Raw genomic sequence first — 26,936 nt, 5'->3', positions numbered from 1 at the left:
TTGCCATTTCTTAGAGGATTGATGACTCCACTCAAAACAGCTGAAGCTCGTCAGCCCGGTCACCTCTGGCCATTAATAAGTCCTTTTCTAAATCCACCCTTCTATTTTCTCCCATTTCACTGCTGAGCATTGCCTGGTGTAATTCCCCCAAGAACTCATACTCCAATAGTATCAATAGACATGTATTTATTAGAACTAGATTTTTAAAGTGAGAATGGTATTAGAATGCTGCCATACAGAGCATACTTTAAGGAACTTAAAATTATATGGCACGGAAGATGGCAGTCAAGGGCGAAAAGGAAGTAGGAAGAAGCAGAGGAAGAGGTTTCTATTCAGAAATATGGCAGGTCTCAGTGCCTTAGTTGTGTTTTGCTTCAGCTCCTGTTGCTCTCCCTTGCCATCTGTTGGGGAGTCATTGTGTGGTTATCTATGCCTGGATGCCACCATGTCCCAAAGAAAGGGCCACATGCTCTAGGAGGGAAAGATATTCAGAGGATATACCATTAGCTTCTATGCTTTTCTGAGAGAACCGCTACAACGAGGCTCTTCATGCTGGTCTTACCCTGTAGCTACCATTGAAACCACCTACATCTGCTTCCATAGCTCAACACACTACAACTGCTTCCCCTGTCAGGAATATAACTTCTATCCCTCGATCCTTTGCTTCCTCCTCAGTCTTCTGGTCTGAATTCATGAGAAAACAAAAGGGCTGAAACAGCTCCACCCACCACAGTCCTAGGTGGTGGGGTCTCTTCCTGAGTGCTCTTAACACCCGGGGCTTGCTGAGCTCGTGCAATTATTCTCAGATGTGTTTTTTTCTATACCACCCAGCATTGTGTTTCTTAAAGAAGAGTCTTTCCTTTATTTTTTTGATTTTTGGGTCACACCTGGCAGCACTTAGGGATTACTCCTGGCTCTACGCTCAGAAATCGCCCCTGGGAAGGCTCGGAAGATCATATGGGATGCCGGGAATTGAATTATCGTTCATCCTGGGTTGGCTGCGTGCAAGGCAAACACCCTATCACTGTGCCATCTCTCAGGCCCCATCTTTCTTTTCTTTTATAACAATTTTATAGGTTCTCCTGTGTTCTCTTCTATCCTGTTTCAGATAAATTAATATTTATTTTAAAAACCCTCCTAAAGTTAAGTTGTGCTGGGATTTTAAAGTCTAAAATAGATGTCTCCAATGTCTTTGTAGCAATTCTACTTTTCCTAATAGAACCATGCATACCTTCATTATTAGATATCACTCTATTTCAAATTCCAATTTTTCTGACATAAATACAATGATTACCAAATGGTGGTTTTATCCTTCAGCAGCATTTTTAAATCTATTTACCTTTGTAAAAAGCACCAAAGTTTAAACTGCACAACTATTTATAAGTCATTATATATATTTATCTTACTTCATATTACTTTAAGTTTGTTACATAGTTTACTTCATATTATTTGGAAAGTCTTTGTTTTATTCTACACATCCTTGTTAACTTGCTCTGTGTCTCTCATGAGCCTCAGGCTGTCTGAGAGTTTGGTTGCTGATACCTTTTTTATAAATATAACCAAGTATGAGTTACTCTAGTGAAGGCTGTGTAGTCTCTGGTTAAAAGCTCTTACTGGACGGGGCCGGAGAGATAGCATGGAGGTAAGGCGTTTGCCTTTCATGCAGAAGGTCATCGGTTCGAATCCCGGCGTCCCATATGGTCCCCCGTGCCTGCCGGGAGCAATTTCTGAGCATGGAGCCAGGAGTGGCCCCTGAGCACTGCCGGGTGTGACCCAAAAACCACACACACAAAAAAAAAAAAAAAAAAAAAAAAAAAGCTCTTACTGGCAAGGTTGTTTTTTTTTTTGGGGGGGAGGCCTACACCTGGCCTTGTTCAGGGGTTATTCCTGGTTTTGCACTCAGGGGTCACTCCTGGCAGTGCTGGGGTGATGGGATGGCATATGGGATCAAACCCAAGTCAGCTGCATACAAGGTAAACACCCTTTCCCCTATACTATTACTCTGGCCCCACTGACTGGCAAGGTTGGAATAAAGAAACACTTTTGCAACTTCCAGAAAGTGTAGATATTGGTTTTTGAGGAACTAACTACCTGCTCTTTGAGAGAAAAAAATGCTAAGTATAAAAGTGGGATGTTTCTACAAAGTCCATTCACTGTATACAGTATTTTTATCTAACCAGATAATGAGATATTTGTATTAATTACAGTTCTTATGTAATAAAGATGCTAACAATGATATCTACACTCAAGAAATCAGAAGGCGGGGCCGGGCGGTGGCGCTAGAGGTAAGGTGCCTGCCTTGCCTGCATTAGCCTTGGATGGACAGCGGTTCGATCCCCGGTGTCCCATATGGTCCCCCAAGCCAGGAGCAACTTCTGAGCGCATAGCCAGGAGTAACTCTTGAGCGTTACCGGGTGTGGCCCAAAAAAAAAAAAAAAAAAAAAAAGAAATCAGAAGGCGGGGCCAACGAGGTGACGCTAGAGGTAAGGTGTCTGCCTTGCAAGCGCTAGCCAAGGAAGGACCTCGGTTCAATCCTGTGGCTCGAAAAACCAAAAAAAAAAAAAAAAAAAAAAAAAAAATCAGAAGGCAAAATGAATCACTTTAAAGTCTAAAACTGGGGTCTCAAACTCAATTTACCTGGGGGCCGCAGGAGGCAAAGTCGGGGTGAGGCAGGGCCGCATAAGGGATTTCGCTTACCAAATATTTGCAATAAAAAATCACATTAGTAAGAAAAAAATCACAAAAAAATCGCATTAAACATTTGCATACCCCAAACGGAACTGCTCAGGGTATGCAAATGTTTAATGCTAGTTTTTTCTTACTAATGCGATTTTTATTGCGATTATTCAGTAAGCGAATAATCACGAATACTGCGATATTTGAAGGCTGGCCGCGGGCCACAAAATGTTGTACGGAGGGCCGCAAACGGCTGCGAGTTTGAGACTCCTGGTCTAAAATGTGGGGCCGGAGCAGTGGCTCAGCAGTAGGGCGTTTGCCTTGCAAGAGGCTTACCTGGGGGAGGGGGGAGACTGCGGTTGGATCCCTGATATCCCATATGGTCCCCCAAGTCGGGCAATTTCTGAGCTAATAGCCAGTAGTAGCCCTGAGCATCACCAGGTGTAGCCCAAAAGTAAACAAACAAACAAAAAAGTTTAAAATGTGTGGTAACTTTTCATCCTGTGATGTTCCTTCTCTTAATGTTTCTGGTTTAGTTTGTGGAAAAAGTTAGAATTTTTTACACTTGAATGTGAGTATTTACCAACAGGCTAAATGTCATCCATCCACTCCTATAGTAACTGACTTTAAAATGTTAATGGTAGTGTGCTGAAAACCATAATAAGTATATGACTGAGATTTCTTTCATACTTTCCATGAACTTTTGAATCCACTGATCACATGTGCATACATAAAATTATTTGAAAATAAATTTCAAAGAAGTGGTCTCTAAAGAAAGTTTCAAGAAAACACAGTTATTTCCTTTAAATAGCTTTAGACACATTCAGAGAACCATCTGGTTTACAATGCTAATAAAATACAAGATCAACAGCCCTGGTTAACCAACTCATTGAAGTTTGTATTCCTCTCTCACACTTCAGGGAAGGTCCTCTAGTTGTAGTGTTTGGGGACTGATGAGTTTTTCTCTCAGTGTTCATAAATGGAAAAGAGTAAATGTCCTGTCGACCTTTCTACACTGAAAACCAAAGACCAGCTCCTGCTCCCAAGATCCCCAGACTTCCTCATTGGAAATACCCTCTCTTAAAGGCATTGCCACTTTGCAGCATCTCTTAGAGCTCAGACCACAGTTTATTTAGGCAGACAGCTCTCTCCTGCATGGAGTGCCTGGAGAGCAGGGTGCTTGTGTCTGGCAGTGTCACACAGCTAATATAGTATTCGCCTGTGCTGAAGGACTCGAGAATCACAGATGACTTAGGAGCCAGCAGAGCCTCTCCCCCTTGCATGGGCTGTTAGAACCTGTTATTGGTTCTCTCCTTCTAGATGTGCAGAGATGAAAGTGAACTGATCATTTTCTTTCTTTCTTTCTTTCTCTCTCTCTCTCTCTCTCTCTCTCTCTCTCTCTCTCTCTCTCTCTCTCTCTCTCTCTCTCTCTCTCTCTCTCTCTCTCTCTCTCAGTCTCTCTCTCTCTCTCTCTCTCTCTCTCTCTCTCTTTCTTTTTTTTTTTTTTTGTGGTTTTTGGGTCACACCCGGCAGTGCTCAGGGGTTATTCCTGGCTCCAGGCTCAGAAATTGCTCCTGGCAGGCACGGGGAACCATATGGGACGCCGGGATTTGAACCGATGACCTCCTGCATGAAAGGCAAACACCTTACCTCCATGCTATCTCTCCAGCCCCCTGATAATTTTCTAAGCAGAAATAGTCCCTAGATTTGAATGTGAGTAAGACACCGAGCCTGTTCTTCAGCAAGCTATTTTTCTATTTTCTTCCTTTTTTTGGGGGGGAAGGGGAGGGTCACACCTGTCAGTGCTCAGGAGTTACTCTTAGCTCCATGCTCAGAAATGCAGGGGCAGGCTCGGGGGACCATATGGGATGCTGGGATTCGAACCACTGTCCTGCATGCAAGGCAAATGCCCTCCCTCAGTGCTATCTCTCCAGCCGGACAAGCTATTTTTTAAAGTAAGAGGATATCACACTGCACATAGGGAGAAGTCTACAGTGACTCAATGACCCTCCTTCTAGACTTTTTTGCTGATGATCCAAGAGTTAAGAGGCAGGGCCGGGCGGTGGCGCTAAAGGTAAGGTGCGCCTGCCTTGCCTGCGCTAGCCTTGGACCGACCGCGGTTCGATCCCCCGGTGTCCCATATGGTCCCCCAAGCCAGGAGCAACTTCTGAGCGCATAGCCAGGAGTAACCCCTGAGCGTTACCGGGTGTGGCCCAAAAAAACAAAAACAAACAAACAAACAAACAAAAACAAGAGTTAAGAGGCTAGATAAGGGGCCGCAGCAGTAACGCGAGCGATAAGGCATCTGCCTTGCCGGCGCTAGCCTAGGACAGACAGTGGTTCCAGCCCTCAGCATCCTATATGGTCCCCCAAACCAGGAGCGATTTCTGAGCGCATAGCCAGTAGTAAGCCCGGAGCGTTACCAGATGTGGCCCAAAACAAGACAAACAAACAAAAAAAAGAGGCTGGATAAGATTTTTGTTAAATGTGTTACCCACCTCCAACAACTACTCTATGTCATTAAACAAGTCACCTATGCTCCATATGCTTATTTCTCTGCCTATAAAATGAAGTGTGAGAACTTCTAGAACCTATACTTTGTAGGGTGGAGGAACTTAAGGTTCCTACATGTTAATATTCCATAATCCAATAATTCTGATAGGAAAGAATTTTCTTGTAAAGTCCTTTCAAAGGCATGTTTTCTATCTAGTAACTTGTGTTTAAGAATAGATTTATCCATTCAAATAATGCTTTAGTTTCAGTTTTGCGTTTTGCCCTTTCTATTTTTTGGGCCACATCCAGAGGCATTTAGGGGTTATTCCTGGCTCTGAGCTCAGAAATCACTCCTGGCAGGCTTGGGGGACTATGTGGGATGCTGGGATCAAACCTGGCTGGGCCACATGCCAGGCAAAAGCCCTACCCCTGTGCCATCACTCTGGCCTCTGTTTCTATTTTTATTTTAACTTTTTAGGCCACACCCAGTGGTACTCAGTGCTTAAGGCTCATTTTTATGGTTTTTGGGTCACACCCGGTGGTGCTCAGGTGCTACTCCTGACTCTTTTCTCAGAAATTGCTCCTGACAGGCACAGGGTTGCCGGGATTTGAATCACCGTCTGTCCCGGATCGGCAAGGCAAATGCCCTACTGCTGTGCTATCTCTCCGGCCCCATCTGGGCTCATATCTGGCTCTACACTCAGTGATCATTCCTGGTAAGGTTTGCGGGATCATAGAGGTTGCATATAGGTTGAGTTTTGCCTTATTTGGGATTTTTCAGGTTTGCTCTGTGCCCAGAAACCTTATGTCATACTGAAGAGTCAAACCATGGTTGATCAAGGTAAGCATCTTAATCCCTAGGTTCTAGTTAGTTTCAGTTTTAATGATCTAATTTTTTTTTTTGATTTTTTTTTTTGGGCCACACCCGTTTGATGCTCAGGGGTTACTCCTGGCTATGCGCTCAGAAATCGCTCCTGGCTTGGGGGGACCATATGGGACACCGGGGGATCGAACCACAGTCCGTCCTACGCTAGCGCTTGCAAGGCAGACACCTTAACTCTAGCGCCACCTTCCTGGCCCCCAGGTAGGTACCTTTTTTTTTTTTTTTTTTTTTTTTTTATGATCTAATTTTTGTCACTGTTTGTTATTTTGGGTCAGTGCTTAGGGATCACTCCTTGCAGTATTCAAGAGACCTTATTGGATGTTGGGGATCAAAAGCAAGTCATCTGCATGCAAGGCAAGTTCCCTACCCACTGTACTATCTCACCAGCTTTATTTTCCCCATAAAAGCAAAAGATAAAATGTTCTGGGGTTCATAGCATAAAAGTATTATATGGGTAATCCCTTTGTATATTTTTGGGCCACACCTGACGGGTATTCAGGGCTTATCCCTGTACCACATGAGGTGTCAGGGTTACGTGCAAGGGAAGTTGTACTATGGCTCCATTCTTGATAATCCCTTTATATATTGTGTATTTTAAGAAATGTTAAAAAAAAGAAAGAAATGTTATATTACACATATAAAATTGTGAACTTCTGGCAGGTCTGAATGAAAATGATTTATAATTACAAATGTACATATCTAACATGCACAGCATTTTAGATTATTTGCAAATCATCATGGCCTACTTTTCCAATGGCTTAAATACAATGATGCTACAAATGTGAACTACTTACAGTCTCTGCATATTCTGGTCCCTCACTCTCCCTCACCTATACGTGTAAGTATTTTGGTAAAGGCAGACACCATCCTCTTTCTTACCTCTCCATCAGCTACAGCAGAATAATTCACTTGGGCAACAGTGACTGTGGTTGGCAATTCTGAAGCATCAGCCAAAGTGGCTACTGTTGCCCCTGTACCAACCTACAGAAAACAAAGAAAGTGCTAAGTGTCAAGGATAGGATCTTGTGTCTCTCTTTACTCAGAAGCTAAGATTCATTCAGCATAACTTGAGCATTGATAATAAAATTCTATCTCAGACATCAACATGACTTTCCGAGTTTTGATTCAAGCAAATAAGCTAGAAGGCACCGTGTTCAAACCTGCTTTCTACTTGCTCCCCAGTTTAAAGTGGAGGAAGAATCTGTCACTCAGGAAGAAGGTTCCCTGGTTACTGACAGTAGAATGATACAAGTAGTCGTTTTTACAGCACTTTGTTTTAGAAATCTGCATAAAAGCAATCTGTGACTATATTTATCTATATGCCAACAAATTTAATATTATTTAAAAAGCAATTTCAATCGGAAGGTCTTGGAAGTGATATAAACTCATCGCAAGTACAACATTCATGTTTTTCAGTGTGAGCTAGCAGCCGCAACATGCACTCACCTGGATAAGTGAGACAGTGCCATCAGGGTTACTAAAGGTCTGGACTACAGTCTGGGATGGGACAAGATGGGCTATACTGTGCGTGGTTGTGGCTTGTGTTTGTGTTTGTTGATCTTCGAACGCATACAAAAGGTCCTCCCGCCCGTGCTGCTTATAACAGTTTTTAACTATGGTTCGTAGTGCCTGAGTCCATGAAACCTGTGATCAAAAGACCAAAAAAAGCACATTAAGCCACAAGAATGGTGGTTAGTCAGTTCACTACAGAATAGCAACCTCTAATGATCGTCTCATTCCAAACCCTGCAGTCACACACTGGCACACAGAAACTCCACAAAAAGCCCCAAAGAACTTCCCCTGCTTCCTTCTGACTAGGGACTGGCTTGTCAATGAGGTTTTATCCCCTGTTCCAGATGCCAGGATTTGAACCACTGTCCTGCTGCATGCAAGACAAACGCCTTACCTCTGTTTTATCTCTCTGACCCATCTTCTTCTTTTTTTTAATTTAAATTCCTTATTAGCCTTAGTTTACAAAACTGAGATTACTTAGAAGTGGGAGAGCGAAGGGACATGGTGGACTAAGAGTGACATAAAGACAGCGATGGGGGATTTGAACACTTTGGTAATAGTAAGGTACAAAAAAACTACAGCAAAATCAAACAATTAAAAAAAAATAAGAAAAAAAACCTGAAACATGAATATTCTTGTAACTATGTTACCTAAACTATAGTAGTTTTAAAAATTAAGGGGGAAGGGGCCGGGCGGTGGCGCTGGAGGTAAGGTGCCTGCCTTGCCTGCACTAGCCTTGGACGGACCGCGGTTCGATCCCCCGGTGTCCCATATGGTCCCCCAAGCCAGGAGCAACTTCTGAGCACATAGCCAGGAGTAACCCCTGAGCGTCACAGGGTGTGGCCCAAAAAACCAAAAAAAAAAAAAAAAAAATTAAGGGGGAAAAACCCGGGGCCGGGTGGTGGCGCTAAAGGTAAGGTGCCTGCCTTGCCTGCGCTAGCCTTGGACGGACTGCGGTTCGATCCCCTGGTGTCCCATATGGTTCCCCAAGCCAGGAGCAACTTCTGAGCACATAGCCAGGAGTAACCCCTGAGCGTTACCGGGTGTGGCCCAAAAACCAAAAAAAAAAAAGGGGGGGGGGGGAGCCCTAAAAAAATCAATTAGATAAGTTAAAAATTGCAAAATAAATACAAAATATGGTTTGATGCTAATAGAAGTAATTTCTGAGCAGCAACCAGGCTGGGAATAGCCCGCAAGCACACCTGGTGAGCCTCCTGCCAAAAATAAAAGTGGGGGGGGCTCTGTTATCAATTTGGTTTCGTCAATTTCACAACTTTCTAATTCTTTATTTTCTATTTATTTATTTACTTATTTGGTTTCTGGGCTAGCAGCACTCGGGATTACTCCTGGCTCTGTACTCAGAAATCATCCCTGGGGGCCGGAGTGGTGACGCAGTGGTAGGGTGTTTGCCTTGCACATGGTTGATTTAGGATGTACTGTGGTTCAATCCCCCAGCATCCCATCTGCTCCCCCAAGCCAGGAGCGAAATCTGAGCACATAGCCAGAAGTAACCCCTCAGTGTCACTGGGTGTGACCCAAAAATTAAAAAATAATAAATAAAATTAAAAAGAAAAAAAAAAAAAGAAATCATACCTGGCAGGCTCAGGGGACCATATGGCATGCTGGGATTGAACCTGGGTCTGCTACATGCCAGGCAAATGCCCTACCACTGTGCTGTCACTCAGGCCCTTGCATTTTTCTTTTTCAATTATTTTTTCTTTTCCTTCTTTCCTTCTGCAGATGTTGCTGAACCCTTCTTGCCTGTGTTCACACATGGGGGGCAAAGTGTGTGCTGTTCACAATGCATGTGTTTACACATGCTGGCAGGGATTGCACTCAGGCTGTAGTGTGTGTGTGTGTGTGTGTCTGTGTATGTGTGTCTCTGTGTTTGTGTGTGTGTGTTTTGGTCATGTGTGTGTGTGTTTTGGTGTTTGGGTGTTTTGGTGTTTGGGTTGTGTGTGTGTGTGTGTTTTGGTGTTTGGGTCATACCCGGCAGCGCTCAGGAACTATTCCTGGCTCTATGCTCAGAAATCATCCCCCGCAGGCTTGGGGGACCATATGGGATGCCAGGATTCAAACCACCGTCCTCCTACATGCAAGGCCTTATCTACATGCTATCTCTTTGGCCCCAGTATTTGTGTTCTTGGTCCTGTGTGCTCTTACTTCTCTTTGGCTGTCTTGTTCACAGGAGTCAGACTTTTTTAGCCATGCTGCTTGCACACACCAGACATCACTGATAGTGTCAGGGAAATGACAGCAGAGCTATCAGAAGCCTGCTCAGTTCATGCAGTGACACTAAAGATCAAAGTCAAGGTCTCACACTCACTCACAAAGCAGGTACAGTAGCCACAACACAGCTTCTGGCATAAGCATACATATGTAGTATACATGGGACACCAGATGGATAGCTGGGGATTAAACCCAGGTCGGCTGAATGAAAGGCCAGCACCCTACCTGCTGTACTACCTCCAGCCCCAACACCTTATGAAATTAAAATTGCTCCAAATGACAGAGAAGTGTAAACTATAGACTTATCCCATAGTGATGGAGACATGAATGATAAAGATATACATTAGAAAATAACGAAGTACCTTCCAAAGGAAGGTTTTTAGACCTTCTGGCATAAGAAGCAGGAATGAGAAAATTGAAGTGAGTTGTTCAAAATGCAATAGCCACGGGGAAATCAAGTCAGAAAAGCCTCACCCTCTGTTTCTGCTCCTCCGTGCGGACATCACTCCGGACATTGGCCCAGGGGATGTCTTCAGGCCACCAGATGGGTTTGCAGCTTTCTTTGCCCCAGCCTGGTTTTCCCCGTCCTGTGGAGTACTTGAGCATCTCTGGAATAAAAGCTCGAAGCTGGGCCTGGAAGAAAAGCATGTGGTCATAAGAGGTAGGAAATACATTTAGAGGTACCATAATTCAGTATTCCTCAAAGTGGGCCATATTGCATCCTCTGAAGAGGCAAAGGAGAAATAGGTTCAGGGGAGGCAGCCTGAGATGCAGTTGAAGGGGGCACTGTGTTCACAAAGGTCAATTTCCTGGGTGGACACTAATTTTTCTTTCTTTTGAAAATGTATGGAAAGTTTGGGAACATGCTCATTTCCCTTGTATAGTTTCCATGCATTTTTTTTAAGGTATCAAATAAATAAATGCTTTCAAGGGGCAGTAAATAGTGTAGAGAAATAAGAAGCAAAGAGCAGGTAAAACACCCATCATTTGCCGATGATACTACTCTATACCTGGAAAACCTCAAAAAACTAAATGAATAACTGCTATACATAAAAGCGGTGAATTAGGTGATTGAGTACAAAACATATAAAATGCAGCTAGAGAGATAGCACAGCAGGTAAGGCATGCAGCTGACCCGGATTCAATCCCCAGCACTGCAGGTTCCCTGAAGTCCTGCAAGAGTGATCCCTGAGTACAGAGCCAGGAGTAAGTCCTGAACACAGTCAGATGTAGCCCCAAATCATTCAACTAGGGCCTGGAGAGATAGCACAGGAGCGTTTGCCTTGCAAGCAGCCGATCCAGGACCAAAGGTGGTTGGTTTGAATCCCGGTGTCCCCTATGGTCCCCCGTGCCTGCCAGGAGCTATTTCTGAGCAGACAGCCAGGAGTAACCCCTGAGCAACGCCGGGTGTGGCCCAAAAAACAAAAAAAATCATTCAACTAATCAGAATACAGAAAAAAATTAGGTTATTTTTTGGGGGACCACACCCAGCAGCACTCAGGAGTTATTCCTGGCTCTGTGCACAGAAATCACTCCTGCTAGGCTCAAGGGACTATATAGGATGCCGGGAATTGAATCTGGGTTGGCTGTTTGCTATCACTCCGAACCCTCTAAAATGAAGTGGTTTCTTATTTTATTTTATTTTTTTGGTTTTTGGGTCACACCCAGCAGCACTCAGGGGTTACTTCTGGCTCTATGCTCAGAAATTGCTCCTGGCAATTCAAACCACCATCCTTCTGCATGCAAGGCAAATGCCCTACCTCCATGCTATCTCTCTGGCCCCAGTTTTTTTTTTTTTAAAGTAAAAACAGGTTTCTGGGACCAGAGAGATAGCATGGAGGTAAGGCATTTGCCTTGCATGCAGAAGGACGGTGGTTTGAATCCTGGCATCCCATAGGGTCCCCAGAGCTTGCCAGGAGCAATTTCTGAGCGTATAACCAAGAGTAATCCCTGAGCGCTGCTGGGTGTGACCCAAAAAAAAAAAAAAAAAAAGGTGAAAACTGGTTTTATTTGAAATATTTTTTGTTGTTGTTGTTTTGTTTTTGTTTTTGGGTCATACCTGGCAGCACTTAGGGGCTATTCCTGGCTCTACGCTCAGAAATCGATCCTGGCAGGCTCAGGGGACCATATGGGGATGCTGAGATTAGAACCACCGTCTTTCTGCATGCAAGGCAAACGCCCTACCGCTGTGCTATCTCTCCGGCCCTTATTTGAAATTTTTGATGAAAGAAGAGAGGATAAGAAAGGGAGAGTAATTTGCTCAAGAGTGGGAGCTTCTCTAAATGTGGAGAGAGCTTCAGTATACAACCCAGCATGAAAAGTAAGAAAGTGGGCCCGGAGAGATAGCATAGTGGCGTTTGCCTTGCAAACATCCGATCCAGGACCAAAGGAGGTTGGTTCGAATCCCGGTGTCCCATATGGTCCCCCGTACCTGCCAGGAGTCACCCCTGAGCACTGCCAGGTGTGGCCCAAAAACCAAAAAATAAATAAATAAAAAAAATAAGAGTGTTTATTAAAAAAAAAAAAAAGAAAAAGAAAAGTAAGAAAGTAAAAATCTCAAAGAGGGTGGATTGCAGGCAAGATGTGCACGTGGGGACCATGTGCCTAAATAGGCTTTTCACGTAAGAAGGGAAAAATCATCCTGCAATCTAAAAGAAAGGCAAACATTTCTAAGTCTGATGTCTTTTTTTTTTTTTTTAAGTTTTTGGATCACAATTGGCAGTACTCAGGGGTTACTCCTGGCTCTGTGCTCAGAAATCACTCCTGCATGCTTGGGGGACCATATGGGATACCAGGATTCAAACCACTATTCATCCTGGATTGGCTGCGTGCAATGAGAAGGCCTTACCATTGTGTTATCTCTCCGGCCCCTGAGTCTGATGTCTTGAGTTCTACTATGAACTTCATAGATTCACTTTATAAACCAAATCCAGATTTAGAAGGTTTGAACTATTGAGTTTACACAGATTTACAGTTTACACAGATCCAACTGACATTCTTCATTTCTACTTTGTGACTACACCTCATGGCTGACAATGACTTTTAGTAAAAGAAGCCATAACCAACTGATAATTTAGGCTTCCACCCAGGCTTCCTGCTTTCCAGGTAACCATGAGGTCTATAGCATTCATGGGGTAGCACCCTCCAGCCAAGGACACATCCATGTACCCCTTCATGGTGCAGACTAAAGAAGGAATGATGTTAGTAATGGATACCTCAAGCATCTAAGCTTGTAGTTGTGAAACAAAAAAATTTTAAAAGGCAAATGAATTTACCTAGGATTAAATTAGTGCTAAAATACCAAATTAACTATGAAATACATTACTTAAATATTAATGAGAATGAGTGCAGCAACACTGCATTCATACTGAAACTCACATATACTGAGGAGTTTATATAAAGATTTGGCATTTGTCATGAGTTTACTGAAGATGATACAAGTATTATAGGCTACCTAACACAGAAAGCTTTGGTTGGCAGTATTTACATGGTTAATTCTTCTAAATCCCTCCCAGACAAGCTCCAGCCTACAGGATATGATGCAATCCTTGCTCTCCTGGATTATTTGGCTCTGGGGCATCAAGCTGCAGACAGAGAGAATCGGATCCATTTGCAAACCCAGGCCATCAGTTGGCTCCATGAGGTCACTTCTTAGTTATTTTAAGAAAGTGCATCTCAAAGTCACTTTTCTCTTTATCCTGCCTTTTTGAAAGTATCTTTTTCAGCCTCAGATACATAGAAGGTAAAGGCATAAACCTTATATATGATATTCAAGCTTTTTTGTGCATTCAAAATCAATAAACAGTTTCCCCATAATACAAAAAAGCTTCTAACACAGTCTTGAAAATTTCCCTTCCTTTTAATCATGAAACAGTCATCAAAGGAGAGTTCTTCATGCCCATGGCTGGGAAAATCTAAAATCTAAAGAAAATAAAATTGTATAGCTAAATATCTCTAACCATTTGAACATATCCAGAAAAAATGAGCTGTCCAGGATTCCTGGATAAAGAGTTTGGCTAATCCCACCTGGAACCCTATTTATCTCTAATCCTAGAGTTTCTCAGCTTCCCATCTATACCCCCCTTGCCCTTTTTCCAGGCCACAATAGTTTCCTAGGTTCCTCAGCTCTGGGTCACCTTGGCATTTGATTATGGGAATCTTCCATCCTCAAACCTGTTCCAGTTCTCAGACCTTTTTCCATTGGGTTCTAAGAACTTGCTGGTTCCAGAGTCAATCTCTTCTTTTCCTCTCTCAGTGTGAAATCCTGTCTTTCTTTCTAGGTTGTAATAACCCCATTGCCTTGCCTTGCCCTGCCCTGCCCTGCCAGTCTCTGCTCTCTCCAAGACAACTAAACTCAATCCTTCAGCTAGTTATCTCTTCATCTCAATCTGGCCATTCATGCAAGTTCAATTCTTTCCTCTTTGAAAGTTCTATAGTGTATTATTCCCATGTTTTGGTCTGAAGCTAGCAGACATCTTATTGGCTTTCTAGAAAGTTTCAAGTACTACTCTTTCATCCTCATCCCACCATCTTAGATAAGACAGTTCTAATGGTCAACCATCTCTAAACAGCCTTTAAGTTCTAGCAACTGAACGCCTCTGGCCAGCTTTTCAGGCTTGTCATGATTTGGTCTTTCACTACATTCAGAGCTAGGCAGTTTGGTTCTTGGAGGCAAATCTGCATTGATATAGGAGCTACTGAGCTCCTTCCTAATTCTAGGTTTTCCGGTCTGCTGCTCCTTCTATTCCAATGCCTGGTGTAACATCTGAACATTGCTGGTTGTGGCCCCAAAAACAAACATAAAAAATTATAAAATGAAGGAGAAAACAAGGAAACCTCTCAAAGGTATTTTGTTCTAGAAATCTCTGGCCTTAAACTGTTTCAAGGGGCCGGAGAGATAGCATGGAGGTAGGGAGTTTGCCTTTCATGCAGGAGGTCATCGGTTCGAATCCCGGCGTCCCATATGGTCCCCCGTGCCTGCCAGGAGCAATTTCTGAACCTGGAGCCAGGAATAACCCCTGAGCACTGCCGGGTGTGACCAAAAAAACAAACAAAAAAAAAAAACAAACAAACTGTTTCAAGCATCTAGAAAAGTAAGAAATTAACATTATAGGAAGAAGAGATGAAAGCAGCATAAAGGAAAAGTTACTTCCATAGGCAAATTTCCCAATGAATTAAACATGAATTGGTGACAATACAAACTCCAGGCAGGTTTTAGATGGTGAAAGTACTAATATCAACTGTACATAATTTGTCGCTCTGTACAAAAAAGAGGTAAAGAATATCTTCTACTATAGGGGTTGGGGAGATAGCATGTAGGTATGACATTTGCCTTGCATGCAGAAGGATGGTGGTTCAAATCCCGGCATCCCAATATGGTCTCCTGAGCCTACCAGGAGCAATTTCTGAGCATAGAGCCAGGAGTAACCCCTGAGCGCTGCTGGGTGTGACCCAAAAAACAAAACAAAACAAAACAAACAAACAAAACAAAAAGTTCTACTATAAAAGTTCACATTTCAAACCTCAATCATACTAGGGATGAAGGACACTCTTTTCCTTTTAAATTAAAAATGGGCAATCTGGGCCGGGAAGGTGGCGCTAGAGGTAAGATGTCTGCCTTGCAAGCGCTAGCGTAGGACGGACCGAGGTTCGATCCCCCGGTGTCCCATATGGTCCCCCCAAGCCAGGGGCGATTTCTGAGCGCATAGCCAGGAGTAACCCCTGAGCGTCAAATGGGTGTGGCCCAAAAACCAAAAAAAAAAAAGGCAATCTTCTTTAAAAACCAGCTTACTTTTTTTTTTTAAACCAAATTACTTTTATATTGTCCCAAATAAAAAGTGCTAAGGTTCAAAAGAACTGTTTTTTTTGTTTATTTGTTTTGTTTTTTGTTTTGACAAATACCTGATAATACCAGAGGCTACCCAAGGCATAGTGCTGTGGGGTTGGGAGAATTACTCTTGGTAGCGCTGCAGGTTGAATATGGCTGGAAATTGCAAAGCATGTGTTCCAGTCTTGTTCTTTTTTTGCTTGTTTTAGGATCATACCCAGTGATGCTCGTGAGTTATTCCTGGCTATGTACTCAGGGATCACTCCTAGCAGGCAGGGGGACCATATGAGATGCTGGAGATCAAACCTGGGTCGTCTGTGTGCAAGGTAAGTGTTCTCCCCATGGTACTATCACTCTGGCCTCCTACTCCCTGGTTCTAACAGCACTATTAATAAGAGAAAATGAACAGTCTAGCCCAGAAAGAGTTAAATTATTCCTTCCCTGAAATCAGCACTGTGCTCATTACCAGCTGGATTAATTACTGGTCCTGAAGAGTTTTGGAAACCCAAGCCATTCAATGTGCTTGTTATGGAAGGTTGGTCTTTAATCCACCAGGGAGACAATCAACAGGATCAGCAAAGGTAAAGCCTACCCTTCCAGGCTGTCCTTTAATTGGGCTGCCACAAGCTTTCTGAGCCTCTCATTCTGACTTAGGGCTCTAGCAGGGCTTAAAGTGGCCAGTTTGGTTGGTAAGCCCACCCTAAACCAATACAGAGTGGAAAATACCACTTGTCTCCAGTATATTCAGCAAAAAAAAGATCAAACTCATGGCAGTGGCAGTCAAAATAAGGATTATGAGGAAACTAAAGCCAATACTCTAAAAAGTTTTGATTTGGCCCAAATGAAGCGATTCTTACAATGCTAGAAACCCAGTTAATTTTTTGTCTTGTTTTATTTTTTTTTTGGGGGGGGGTGTCACACCCGGCAGTGCTCAGGGGTTATTCCTGGCTCCAGGCTCAGAAATTGCTCCTGGCAGGCATGGGGGACCATATGGGACGCTGGGATTCAAACCGATGACCTCCTGCATGAAAGGCAATCACCTTACCTCCATGCTATCTCTCCGGCCCCTTGTTTTATTTTTTGGCTACACCTGGAAGCACTCAGGGGTTCAGAAATTGCTCCTGGCTCACTGGGGTTGAACCTGTGTCCATCCTGGGTCAGCAAGGCAAATGCTCTACTGCTGTACTACCACTCCGGCCCCCTGGGTAATTTTTTTTTTTTATCTGTCCAACAATGGATCAACCTTCTACAACCCACATATACTTCTCCTCTCATTGCCCTAACTTTGGCTGGTAAGCACCTGAGTCCTGGAATTTTGTGGGTTCAGATAACCATTTAGGTTCATTACCAAGAAAAGGACTTTCAAATGGAAATGTTTGCCAACTCTACCTCAATTAAAGAGGCCAGAGAATATATAGTAAATCTAAAGAGAAGGCAACTAAATAAATAAACCACATAGAAAGTTGATAGTTTCTATGACTATAGGAAAACAAATATATGTCAGGAAAAGAAAACTAGAAATTTTCAGACCAATTTTAATTCAAAATCATAAACTTCCAAATCAACAGACTGAATTATACTTACATGGATATTGGAATTGCATTAGAAAGAAAAAGAAAGGAGCTACTTGCAATTTGTTCCAAAATTTCTTCCACTGACCTCTGTTCATTTTGAGGAACACCAATCCTAAGGTCAAATCTCCTACTAGTGCCAATAGAAATACTGTTTTACCTTAAGATCACTTCCCACTAAGACATATTCTCCTAGAAAAATGAGAAAACACGTTTGAAAGGAAAAAAAAATAAATGTAGTTTCAAAACGGGTAAATCCAAGGATCAGTTACCAAAGACGATCACTCAGAGACTATACTATACAGAGCAAATCTGTCCCCTCTTTTCAATTTGCCCTTCCCAACCCAGTCACCTTCCTGGAATAATTTGTTTGGCAAACATACTTCTTTATAGGCTATATTCTACGTATGGACATAAATCTATGCTGTAAAAGCACTGCTTTGTCTGATTAAACAATACAAGTGGTACCACATGTACATATTTTACTACAACTTGCTTTTACTATTCACCATATTATATTCAATCTGAGATAAATTTTCACCATGAGATCTTCTCATGACAGGACTACTACAAAAACTTTTTTTTTAAACTTTTTATTTATTGTCTTGGGGAGCTACACCCAGTGATGTTCAGGGGTTACCCCTTCTCTGCATTCAGGAATTACTTCTGGCAGGGCTAGAGGGACTGTTAGATGCTGGGGAACAAACTGGGTCAGCCATGTGCAAGGCAAGTGCTCCGCCCGTTGTACTACTATTTCTCTGGCCCATAACATTAACAAACAAAAACAGGTGCTCGATGTCTGTAAGTCCAGAATTTTCCATTCTATTAACCATTTAAATTGTTTAGTCTTCGGCACATGCTGTTTTGGTGCATACATGAGAATTTCTCTAGCAGAAATGGCTAAAGGGCATGTGTTTAGAACAGTCTAATACTTCCTATCAAACTGTCCTCCAAAAACAGATGCCAAACTGACTCTTACTGCAACAACAGCCATTCTTTTTCTTTATTTTTTTCTTTTGGTTTTTGGGCCACACCTAGCGGTGCTCAGGGGTGACTCCTGGCTGTCTGCTCAGAAATAGCTCCTGGCAGGCACGGGGGACCATATGGGACACCGGGATTCGAACCAAACACCTTTGGTCCTAGATCGGCTGCTTGCAAGGCAAAAGCTGCTGTGCTATCTCTCCAGGCCCAGCCATTCTTTTTCTTAGTTGCCAAACCCAGCAGAGCTCAGGGCTTACTCCTAGTGGTGTTCTTAAGACCTTAAGAGATGCTGGAGGCCGAACCAGGTTAACTGCAGCAAGACAAGCATTTTTACTGCTGTACTATCTCAGCCTCTGATAACAGTTACTCTTATACTTTCCCTTTATTTGGGAATCATCTCCTGGGGGAGGAAATGGTTAATCCTGTGAACTGTTTAAGATACTTTTATTATTTTTTTCTAGTTATGTTCATTTTTAAAAAAACTTTTTTTGTTTTTGTTTTTTTGGGCCACACTCGTTTGATACTCAGGGGTTACTCCTGGCTAAGGGCTCAGAAATTGCCCCTGGCTTGGGGGACCATATGGGACGCCGGGGGATCTAACCACGGTCCTTCCTTGGCTAGAGCTTGCAAGGCAGACACACCTTACCTCCAGCGCCACCTCTCCGGCCCCACATTGTTTAAATTTTTTAATTTAAAAATTTGGGGCTACATCAGGTGATACTCAGGGGTTACTCCTGGCTCTGCGCTCAGAAATCACTCCTGGCTTGGGGGACCATATGGGATGTCAGGGGATGGAACCGTGATCCATCCTAGGCGAGTGTGGGCAAGGCAGCCGACTTTACCGCTTGTGCCACTGCTCCAGCCCCCAATTATATTCTTTCTTTTTTTTTGGGGGGGGGGTTTGGGTCATACCCGGCAGCACTGAAAGGCTACTCCTCGCTCTAAGCTCAGAAATCGCACCTGGGAGGCTCAGGGGACCATATGGGATGCCGGGATTCGAACCACTGTCCTTCTGCATGCAAGGCAAGCGCCCTACTGCTGTGCTATCTCTCCACCCCCCCATTATATTCTTTTTTTTTTTTTTTTTGTCACAGCCAGCAGTGCTCAGACTTGTCAAGCAATGTAAAATACTTTATAAAGCACTCTTTCTTATTTGCATGCTACTTTTATGTTGGAGAAAAAGCCAGAAATTATACATGCAACAATCTATCAACTTCCAGACATCTTTTTCTGTTTTGTTGTTTGTGTTCAGTCTACACCTGGTAGATCGCTGTTGCAGTAAGGGGGATGGGGGAAGAGTTGCTTCCAGTGGGGTGCTCAGGGGATCATTCAGTGCTGGGGTTCAAACTAGGATCCCACATGTTTTTTTAGCTCATTGAGTCATCTTCCCAGGCTTTTTATTCTTTAAAATAAAAATAGCTATTTAGGGGCCAGAGTGGTGGTAGGATATTTGCCTTGCATGCACTAACCTAGGACAGACCACAGTTCAATCCCCTGCATCCCATATGGTCCCCCAAGCCAGGAGCAATTTGTGAGCACATAACCAGGAGTAATCCCTAAGTGTCACTGGGTGTGGCCCAAAATAAAAATATAGGGAAAAAGCCATTTAACCGACACAACTTGGTGGCATCATTTAGAATGAATGAATTAATTCACAGGTGGTAGAATCATCAGAATTCTTTTTTTTTTGAATCATCAGACTTCTAATACTCATTTATCGTCCGACCAACAGAAATTCCAGACCCATTAGACAATAGCTTCCTTTTCATCTTCTGCCATCATTGATGATCTCTGATCTACTTCTGTATTTTGTTCCTATGAATTTGCCCATCCTAGAGAGCTCGTGTAAGTGAACACCACTTTATCTTAAGAAAAGTTCTTAATGTTTATGCCTTTTCAAAATAAATCAAGTCAGTGATCAGATACTCTAAATTTATAGATGTCTGAATTTTTTTTGTGGGGGGGACCATAACCAGCAACACTCAGGGTTTACTCCTGGCTCTTCACTCAGGAATTACTCCTGGTGGCGTTTGGGGGACCCTGTGGGATGCTGGGGACTGAACAAAGGCCAGTTGTGTGCAAGGCAAATATACCCACTGTACTACTGCTCAGGCCCGAGTGTTTTTTAAATAAAAGATGTAAAGCTCTATGAATAACTTCTTCATAATGAAGCAATCACTGTACTGAATGTTTCCCTGAAAACTGGTGAAAATTACAATCCTGTTGCATCAACACTCCAAGGGAATATTAAGGCAACCAAGATTGTCCCAGTGAGAGAGGAACACAGCAAGTTCAAGGGAGAGAGGAGTGATGTTAACCACAACAATAGGCGATCTGTTTTTCATTTCTTTTATAACTACAATCTTTGCCTGGAGCTCTTCTAAGACAAATTCCAAAAAGATTAAAAACCTCCAAAAGAGAAAGAGAATTCTATAGGACTCAAGCATTAAAGAGCAGAACTGATTTTCTGCTTGCAAATCATAATTATTGCTTAAAAATTCTGCAGGAAATAACGAGTTGACCATAAAGTTAGCCTGAGACTCAGCAGCACTGGCATGACCTGGGAGTACACAAGAAGGCAGACTCTTGGGTCCCACTTCAGACCCGCCACCAGCAGTCAGACAAGACTCACAGCTAATTCCTATGCATACAGAAATGGGATTCAGCCTAGCCACTGGTCTCTGCATCTCTGAGAAAGATGACTTCATTATTTCATTGTAAATAAATTCTGACTTGGCCGAATCCCCACCAAATTGATTTTTTCTGCTAAGTCATTTATCTCAACCTGCTTCAATTCTTAGGCAAAGTGGCAGATGTAAGGGAGAAAGTTCTAGCCACTATTTTAAAAGGTAGGTAGACATTGAAATTTTCTTTTACATCAAGGTGGAGGGAGTGGTTGCTCTGAAGAGTCATGCTGGAAGGTAGTAAAATGTTATGCATGAAACCCTATCAGCAATAGTATTGTAAACCACAATGTCTAAGATGTCTAAAGGAGAGTGGGAGCAGTGCCTGTCACAGAGGCAGGCTGGGTGATGGGAGGGAAACTGTGGACATTGATGGACACTGGTGAAGGAACAGGAACACTGGTATGCCTGAAACTCAAACATGAACAACTTTGTATCATGAGATCTAAATAAAAGTTTTTTAAGAACGTATATGTTCACATCACTTTTTTTTTTACCACCCACACAATAAAAAGGACCAAGATAATAGTTTTTCAGGTGAAGAATTATATGTATACATTTTGCCATGTATTTTCTGATACAGAATTATCCTTTTACTAAATCCCAAACAAAGTAACAAAAAACTATAGAATTGTTTCTTTTTCTTTTTCTTTTCTTTTTGCATTCTGGGTCACACCCCACAGCGCTCAGGGGTTACTCCTGCCTCTACGCTCAAAAATCGCTGGTGGCAGGCTCGGAGAACCATATGGGATGCTGGGATTCGAACCACTGTCCTTCTGCATGCAAGGCAAACGTCCTACCTCCATTCTATCCCTTCGGCCCCAAGAGTTGTTTTTTAAACAAACAAACAAACAAACAAACAAAACAGGGCATTTGGGGCCAGAACGAAAGGTAGGGCTTTTGCCTTGCAAGAGGCTAACCTGGGCTACAGCCCCAGCATCACATATGGTCCCCCCAAATGTGAGAGCGAGAAGATACCAATCACAGGAGAGGGAGGCATTCCTGAACAGTGCTCTGGAGCAGCTTTCCTCAGACTTCTCCCCATGGGACTCCCTTCCTACTGGTTTCCTTCCTGGAGCCTACTAGCTCTCAGTCTCCTGACATGGCCCTGTTTTATAAAGGCTGGACTAGACCAGAACCTCTTGTCAGCCTAAATGTGCTTCATATCTGAATAGAGCAAATTCTTTACCTCAATCATTCTTGAAAAACTAGAGACTAGAAGCAATAGAATAGCAGGTAGGGGCCTTGCCAGGCATGCAGCTGAACCAGCATCCCATATAGTCCTCTGAGCTCTGACAGGAGTGATTGCTGAATGTGGGTCAGGAGTAAACCCTGAGCACAGTTGGGTGTGGCTCAAAACCAAACCAAACCAAACCAAAACCCAAAGAGCCACCTTAGGGGCTTTCTTTGACCAGTAAGAATAGTCCTTAGGAAGAACTGGAGCTGTAGAACATCCGGTAGAGCATTTGTCTTACACGCAGTCAAACCAGGCTTGATTCCCAGCATCCCATATGGTGCCCCAAGAAATGCCAGGAATAATTCTTTTTTTTTTTTTTGGTTTTGGTTTTTGGGCCACACCCAGCGTTGCTCAGGGGTTACTCCTGGCTGTCTGCTCAGAAATAGCTCCTGGCAGGCACAGGGGACCATATGGGACACCGGGATTCGAACCAACCACCTTTGGTCCTGGATTGGCTGCTTGCAAGGCAAACGCCGCTGAGCTATCTCTCCAGGCCCCAGGAATAATTCTTGAGTGCAGACTCAGGAGTAACCCCTAAGCATCACCTGGTGTGCCCTCCTCCCCCAAAGGAAAAAAAAAAAAGAATAGCCTTAGGACAAATTTCAGCAGGAATGAAATGAAAGAAATGGAAGTTTAGACAAAACTTTTCATTCTAGGGGCTAGCGCAATAGCATAATGAGTAGGCTTTTGCCTCCCATATAGTCCCCTGAGCCTGCCAGGAGTGATTTCTGAGGGAAGAACCAGGAGTAACCCCCGAGCTTGTCAAATTCCAGTTAGAGGATAAGTTCACTGTTACTAATGTCATTCCCAGCAGTGGTGTTACCTAGATACAAAAACAGGATGTACAACAGACAGTAACTGGGGGGCTGAAGTGATAGCACAGCAGGTAGGGTGTTTGCCTCTGCACATGGCTGACCCAGGTTCAATTCCCAGCATCCCATATGGTGGTCTCAAGACAGCCAGGAGCAAGTTCTGAGTGCAGAGCCAGGAGTAACCCCTGAGCGCTGCTGGGTGTGACTCCCTCCCCCCCAAAACTGAAAACCAAATAAACAAAAAAAGGCAGTGACTAGATGGGGAGGAGTTCTGCTGTAGACAGGGATAATCAGGAAATAGGGGAGAGGGATGTTTCAGTGGTGAGAGCACTCAGCAGCCTCAGGCCCTGCCAGGACCCCTGGGCCTCCGGAGTACCACTCAGGAACAAACCATGTCCATATACCTTCCTCCGCCTTGCAAAAAAGGGAACCAAAAAAAAAAAAAAAAAAGGCAGTTCCTTGGAAGTGACATTTGAGTGAGACATCAAATAAGATAAAGCCAACTAGGCAGTAATCTTAAACAATGTTTTGGGCATAAAAAAATAACAGTTAAATGACTTCTTTGGTGTTTGAGAAAAAGAAAGTGGTTAAGTGTTACCTGAGCACCGATCAGTGAGGAGAATGAGCTGAGGTTGAAAGAGACCAGATTAGAGTCCCAGGATGGCAGTCTGAATTTGATTATAGGGACACTGAGAGATTATTAAGAGGCTATACAAGAGAAGGATGTGACTCTTGGTGGCTTATGGGCCATGGAATGCACAAGCATGAGGAGCCTAAGGGGCAGTGAACAGAACAGCAGAACTGGGCAGGGGCCAGAAGGGTTCAAAGGCTGGAGAGAGAACAGGCAGGGTGCAGGCTCAATCATTGGGTCAGGTACAGGCAGGGCTGACCCGGGGCTCCCTAAGCACTGCCTGAGAACTTCCCCCAGCCCACAAATGAAAGGAAAAGAATTCTATGTTAGTCTGTGTGAGAGGCACAAAAGCTGGGGTGAGTGGGATAGAAACTGAAAAAGGTCAGATTTAGGGTACATTTAGGTGACCCAACATGACCTGCAATGAAGAAGATATGGTTGTTGGCAAGTGGGGCCAAAACAGAGAAAATGAGGCCAGGAAGAGGGTGGGGGTATGAGGGGTGTCCTTACATGTGCCAGATTCCCAGCACCACAAGGCTCCCTGAGCATTCCTGTAGGTGGCTCTGAATTCCCAGGAACACTCCTGGTGCCCCTGGTACCCAGCAGCACTGCATTCGTGGCACTAGCACTGAACCTTATTGGCTGGTAATGTCAAGAATAGCCTCCAGAATTGACTGATGCCAGGAACTCGAACAACTGCTCAATGGTACATGCTGTTAGCAGACAAGAAGGAAGTCTGGAGCGACAGCACAAAGAGGAGGGCATTTGTCTTGCATGCAGCCAGTCTGGGTTCAATCTCCAGCATCCCATACAATCTCTCAAGCCTGCCAGAAGTGATTTCTGAGCACAGAGTCAGGAATAACCCCTAAGTGCCACTAAATAAACCCCTAAGTGTTAATGGGGTGTGGCCTAAAAACAAACAAAAAACAGACAAGGGGAACCTGGAAGGGGCCTATGGTGATGAGCAGGCAGTCAGAGATCCTGTTTGAGACATGTTAAGTGCTGGAGATCCAAAAGAGGGAGATGCTGTGGAATCAATAGTCCAAAGAAGCATCACCAAGCCAGGATGTGCTCCCCGGCGAAACAAATTAAAGACACAGTTGTGACCTGAACCCCAGGACATGCTGTCTGTAGGGGTAGACTTTAAGCAGAGCTATTCGGGAGAATGTGATGCCAACAGAAGCAAAAGAAGATATTTTAAAGAGAAACGGGGCTGGCATGCAGGGCCAAGCCAGGTTAGATCCTAGGGATAAGCATATGGTCTCCAGAGCCCAGCCAGGAGTGATCCCTGAGTGCAGAGCCAGGAGCCCTGAAAATCTAGGTGAGAATTAAAGAGATCCCTCCTACCCCCCCCCCCACAAAAATAAAGATTAACCCTGCTAAATGATGCTAGAAGACTGAATAAGATTTTAAAAAAGTAAACTCAGAAATTGATTTAGCAAGACAAATTAATAAAAATGCTAAATATATATATATATAAAAAGGCATTTGATCTTTGATCAAGTTATTTATTTAAAAGCTGGAAAAGAAAAGAAAAAGAAAAGCTGGAAAAGGCAGGGGCAAACTCAGGAAAATTCCTTTGGTGTGAGTATTTGCTTTTAACTTCTCTGCAAAGAAGAGGGAAGTAATGGCTCAGAAGTATTCTTTAAGGGAAGGGAGCCTTACTTAACGGTAGCGTGGTGGTCTTTAGAATATTCAAGCAGTGAGCATCAGGCTCAGTCCAAAGCAGGCTAAAAGCTTCCTTATATCCCTTGATTATGAGTTATAAGTCCTAACCAGCTGCAAACTAAAACTTGACTTATCTAACCACAGGGCGCAAATAACAGAAAACTGCCAGCTGAGAAACAAGGCAGCCATGACCTTGGCAGGGCCTTTTCCCAATATGTCCTCTAGCCCAGGGGCTGTGTCTCACTGAGGATGACGTCTCCTGTGCCTTGCCCTGTGCGCTCACCCAGAACAAAACCAATTGCCTCGTTCTTCGGCCCGCCCACACGGGTGCTTAGCGATCTCCATCTCATCACCCGCCCCTTACCTGGGTCATTTTGTCCACAGAGACCGGAATTCCATCGATGGTGAGAGGTGGCAGCTCGGAGTTAACCTCTTGCGGTGCAGGTGCATGTTCAGCCAGGGCAGACTCCAGGTCTTCCAGGATCATGCTCTTGTACTTACGCACCTGCAGGGAATTAAGGGCAGAAGTAAACAAGATGCCCCATAAATGTGGTTGCTGGGGAGGGTGGGTGCCTGGCAACGAAGAGCAGGTGAGGCTGTCCTCAGTCAAACCAACAGATCAAAATTCTCTCTGGCTCCAAAGACATCGCACAGCACAGAATTCAACCAAAAGATGATGAAATAATAGGTAATGGTAGCGGGAGAGAGCCACTGAAGAGGTGTTCCAGAAACCTGCTTCCCAAGCTAAAAGAATCCTGTTTTCTTAGTTGACACTGGCTCATCACCTATTCCAGATTTCATGGGAAACGGCTCCCATTATTCTGCCTTTCCCAGGCTGTCTGATAATCACCTCACTCTGGCAGCTCATTGTCAAAATCAGTACCACGGATCAGCCGGGCTGCTCTCGCTAACATTTTAAGCCACCTATTCAAAACGGCCACAACTTTCCTGCCAAGCCAGACTACCCGACAGACTGGAGATTCAAGTGCAGGAAAGGCTGAACTGAAAAGAAGCAAGGACAAAAACAAGAGGTGGCTATTGTGGTTCGGCATCAAAGGTGTCACTATTGATAAGGCCCTGGACTAGAGAGCACCCAGAGGGCAAGTCCTACTTCCTTCTCGAACTCCCTGGTGACAGGGACGAGGTGAACTTCAAACCTAGGGTGTCTCTGCAGCTCTGACAAGCTCAGGTCTGAACCTGATATTGTTATTCTAGTTCCACACCTTCAAGTAGCAGTGAAAAGTCCCTTAGACAGCGAGCATAACAGCAGTACAGTTATACATGCACACATTCTTCCATCATGAGCAGAAACAGTAGACAGACACTGGATCCGCACCACCAATAATGGGCTCATTCACTGCGAAGAATACACAAAGGGGCTGAGGACACCTCTGGGGATAACAAAGAGGCCATGGAATTATGGAAATGTGACAGGACAGGACAGAAAACTAACATGCTTTCAGGGCTCAAGACATTATCTTAGGGAAAAAGGGAAGAGAAAAAAGTTGGCCCAGAGTCTGGACAATGTTGGAGTCTTGTATATTTTACTACATGGACAGAACATTTTTTAAAATCAGTTCTCAAAAATTATCAGGACCAGAGTACAGTGGGCTGGGCACCTGTCTTGCATGAAGCCAACCTGGGTTCAATCCCGGCATCCCGTAAAATCCTACCATTGCCAAGAGTAAATCCTGAGTACAGAGCCAGGAGTAACCCCTGAGCATTGCTGGGT

General features: G+C 43.8%; 1 protein-coding gene across 1 annotated transcript in view; it reads right to left on the bottom strand.

Annotated features, from left to right (window-relative positions):
- NRF1 (nuclear respiratory factor 1) overlaps nucleotides 1–26,936 on the bottom strand; it is a 147,976-nt gene that overhangs the window by 46,557 nt on the left and 74,483 nt on the right. The window contains exons 5-8 of the mRNA XM_049774815.1: nucleotides 25,569–25,709; nucleotides 10,268–10,426; nucleotides 7,499–7,696; nucleotides 6,932–7,033 (exon numbers count right to left, since the gene is read on the bottom strand). Coding sequence (XP_049630772.1) covers nucleotides 6,932–7,033; nucleotides 7,499–7,696; nucleotides 10,268–10,426; nucleotides 25,569–25,709 — 600 coding nt within the window. The remainder of the gene's footprint in view (nucleotides 1–6,931; nucleotides 7,034–7,498; nucleotides 7,697–10,267; nucleotides 10,427–25,568; nucleotides 25,710–26,936) is intronic.

This window comes from Suncus etruscus, chromosome 1, assembly GCF_024139225.1.
Source record: "Suncus etruscus isolate mSunEtr1 chromosome 1, mSunEtr1.pri.cur, whole genome shotgun sequence".
Taxonomy (NCBI): domain Eukaryota; kingdom Metazoa; phylum Chordata; class Mammalia; order Eulipotyphla; family Soricidae; genus Suncus; species Suncus etruscus.
The sequence above is the reverse complement of the archived record's forward strand: the minus strand, read 5'-3'. Positions and strand labels throughout refer to the sequence as shown.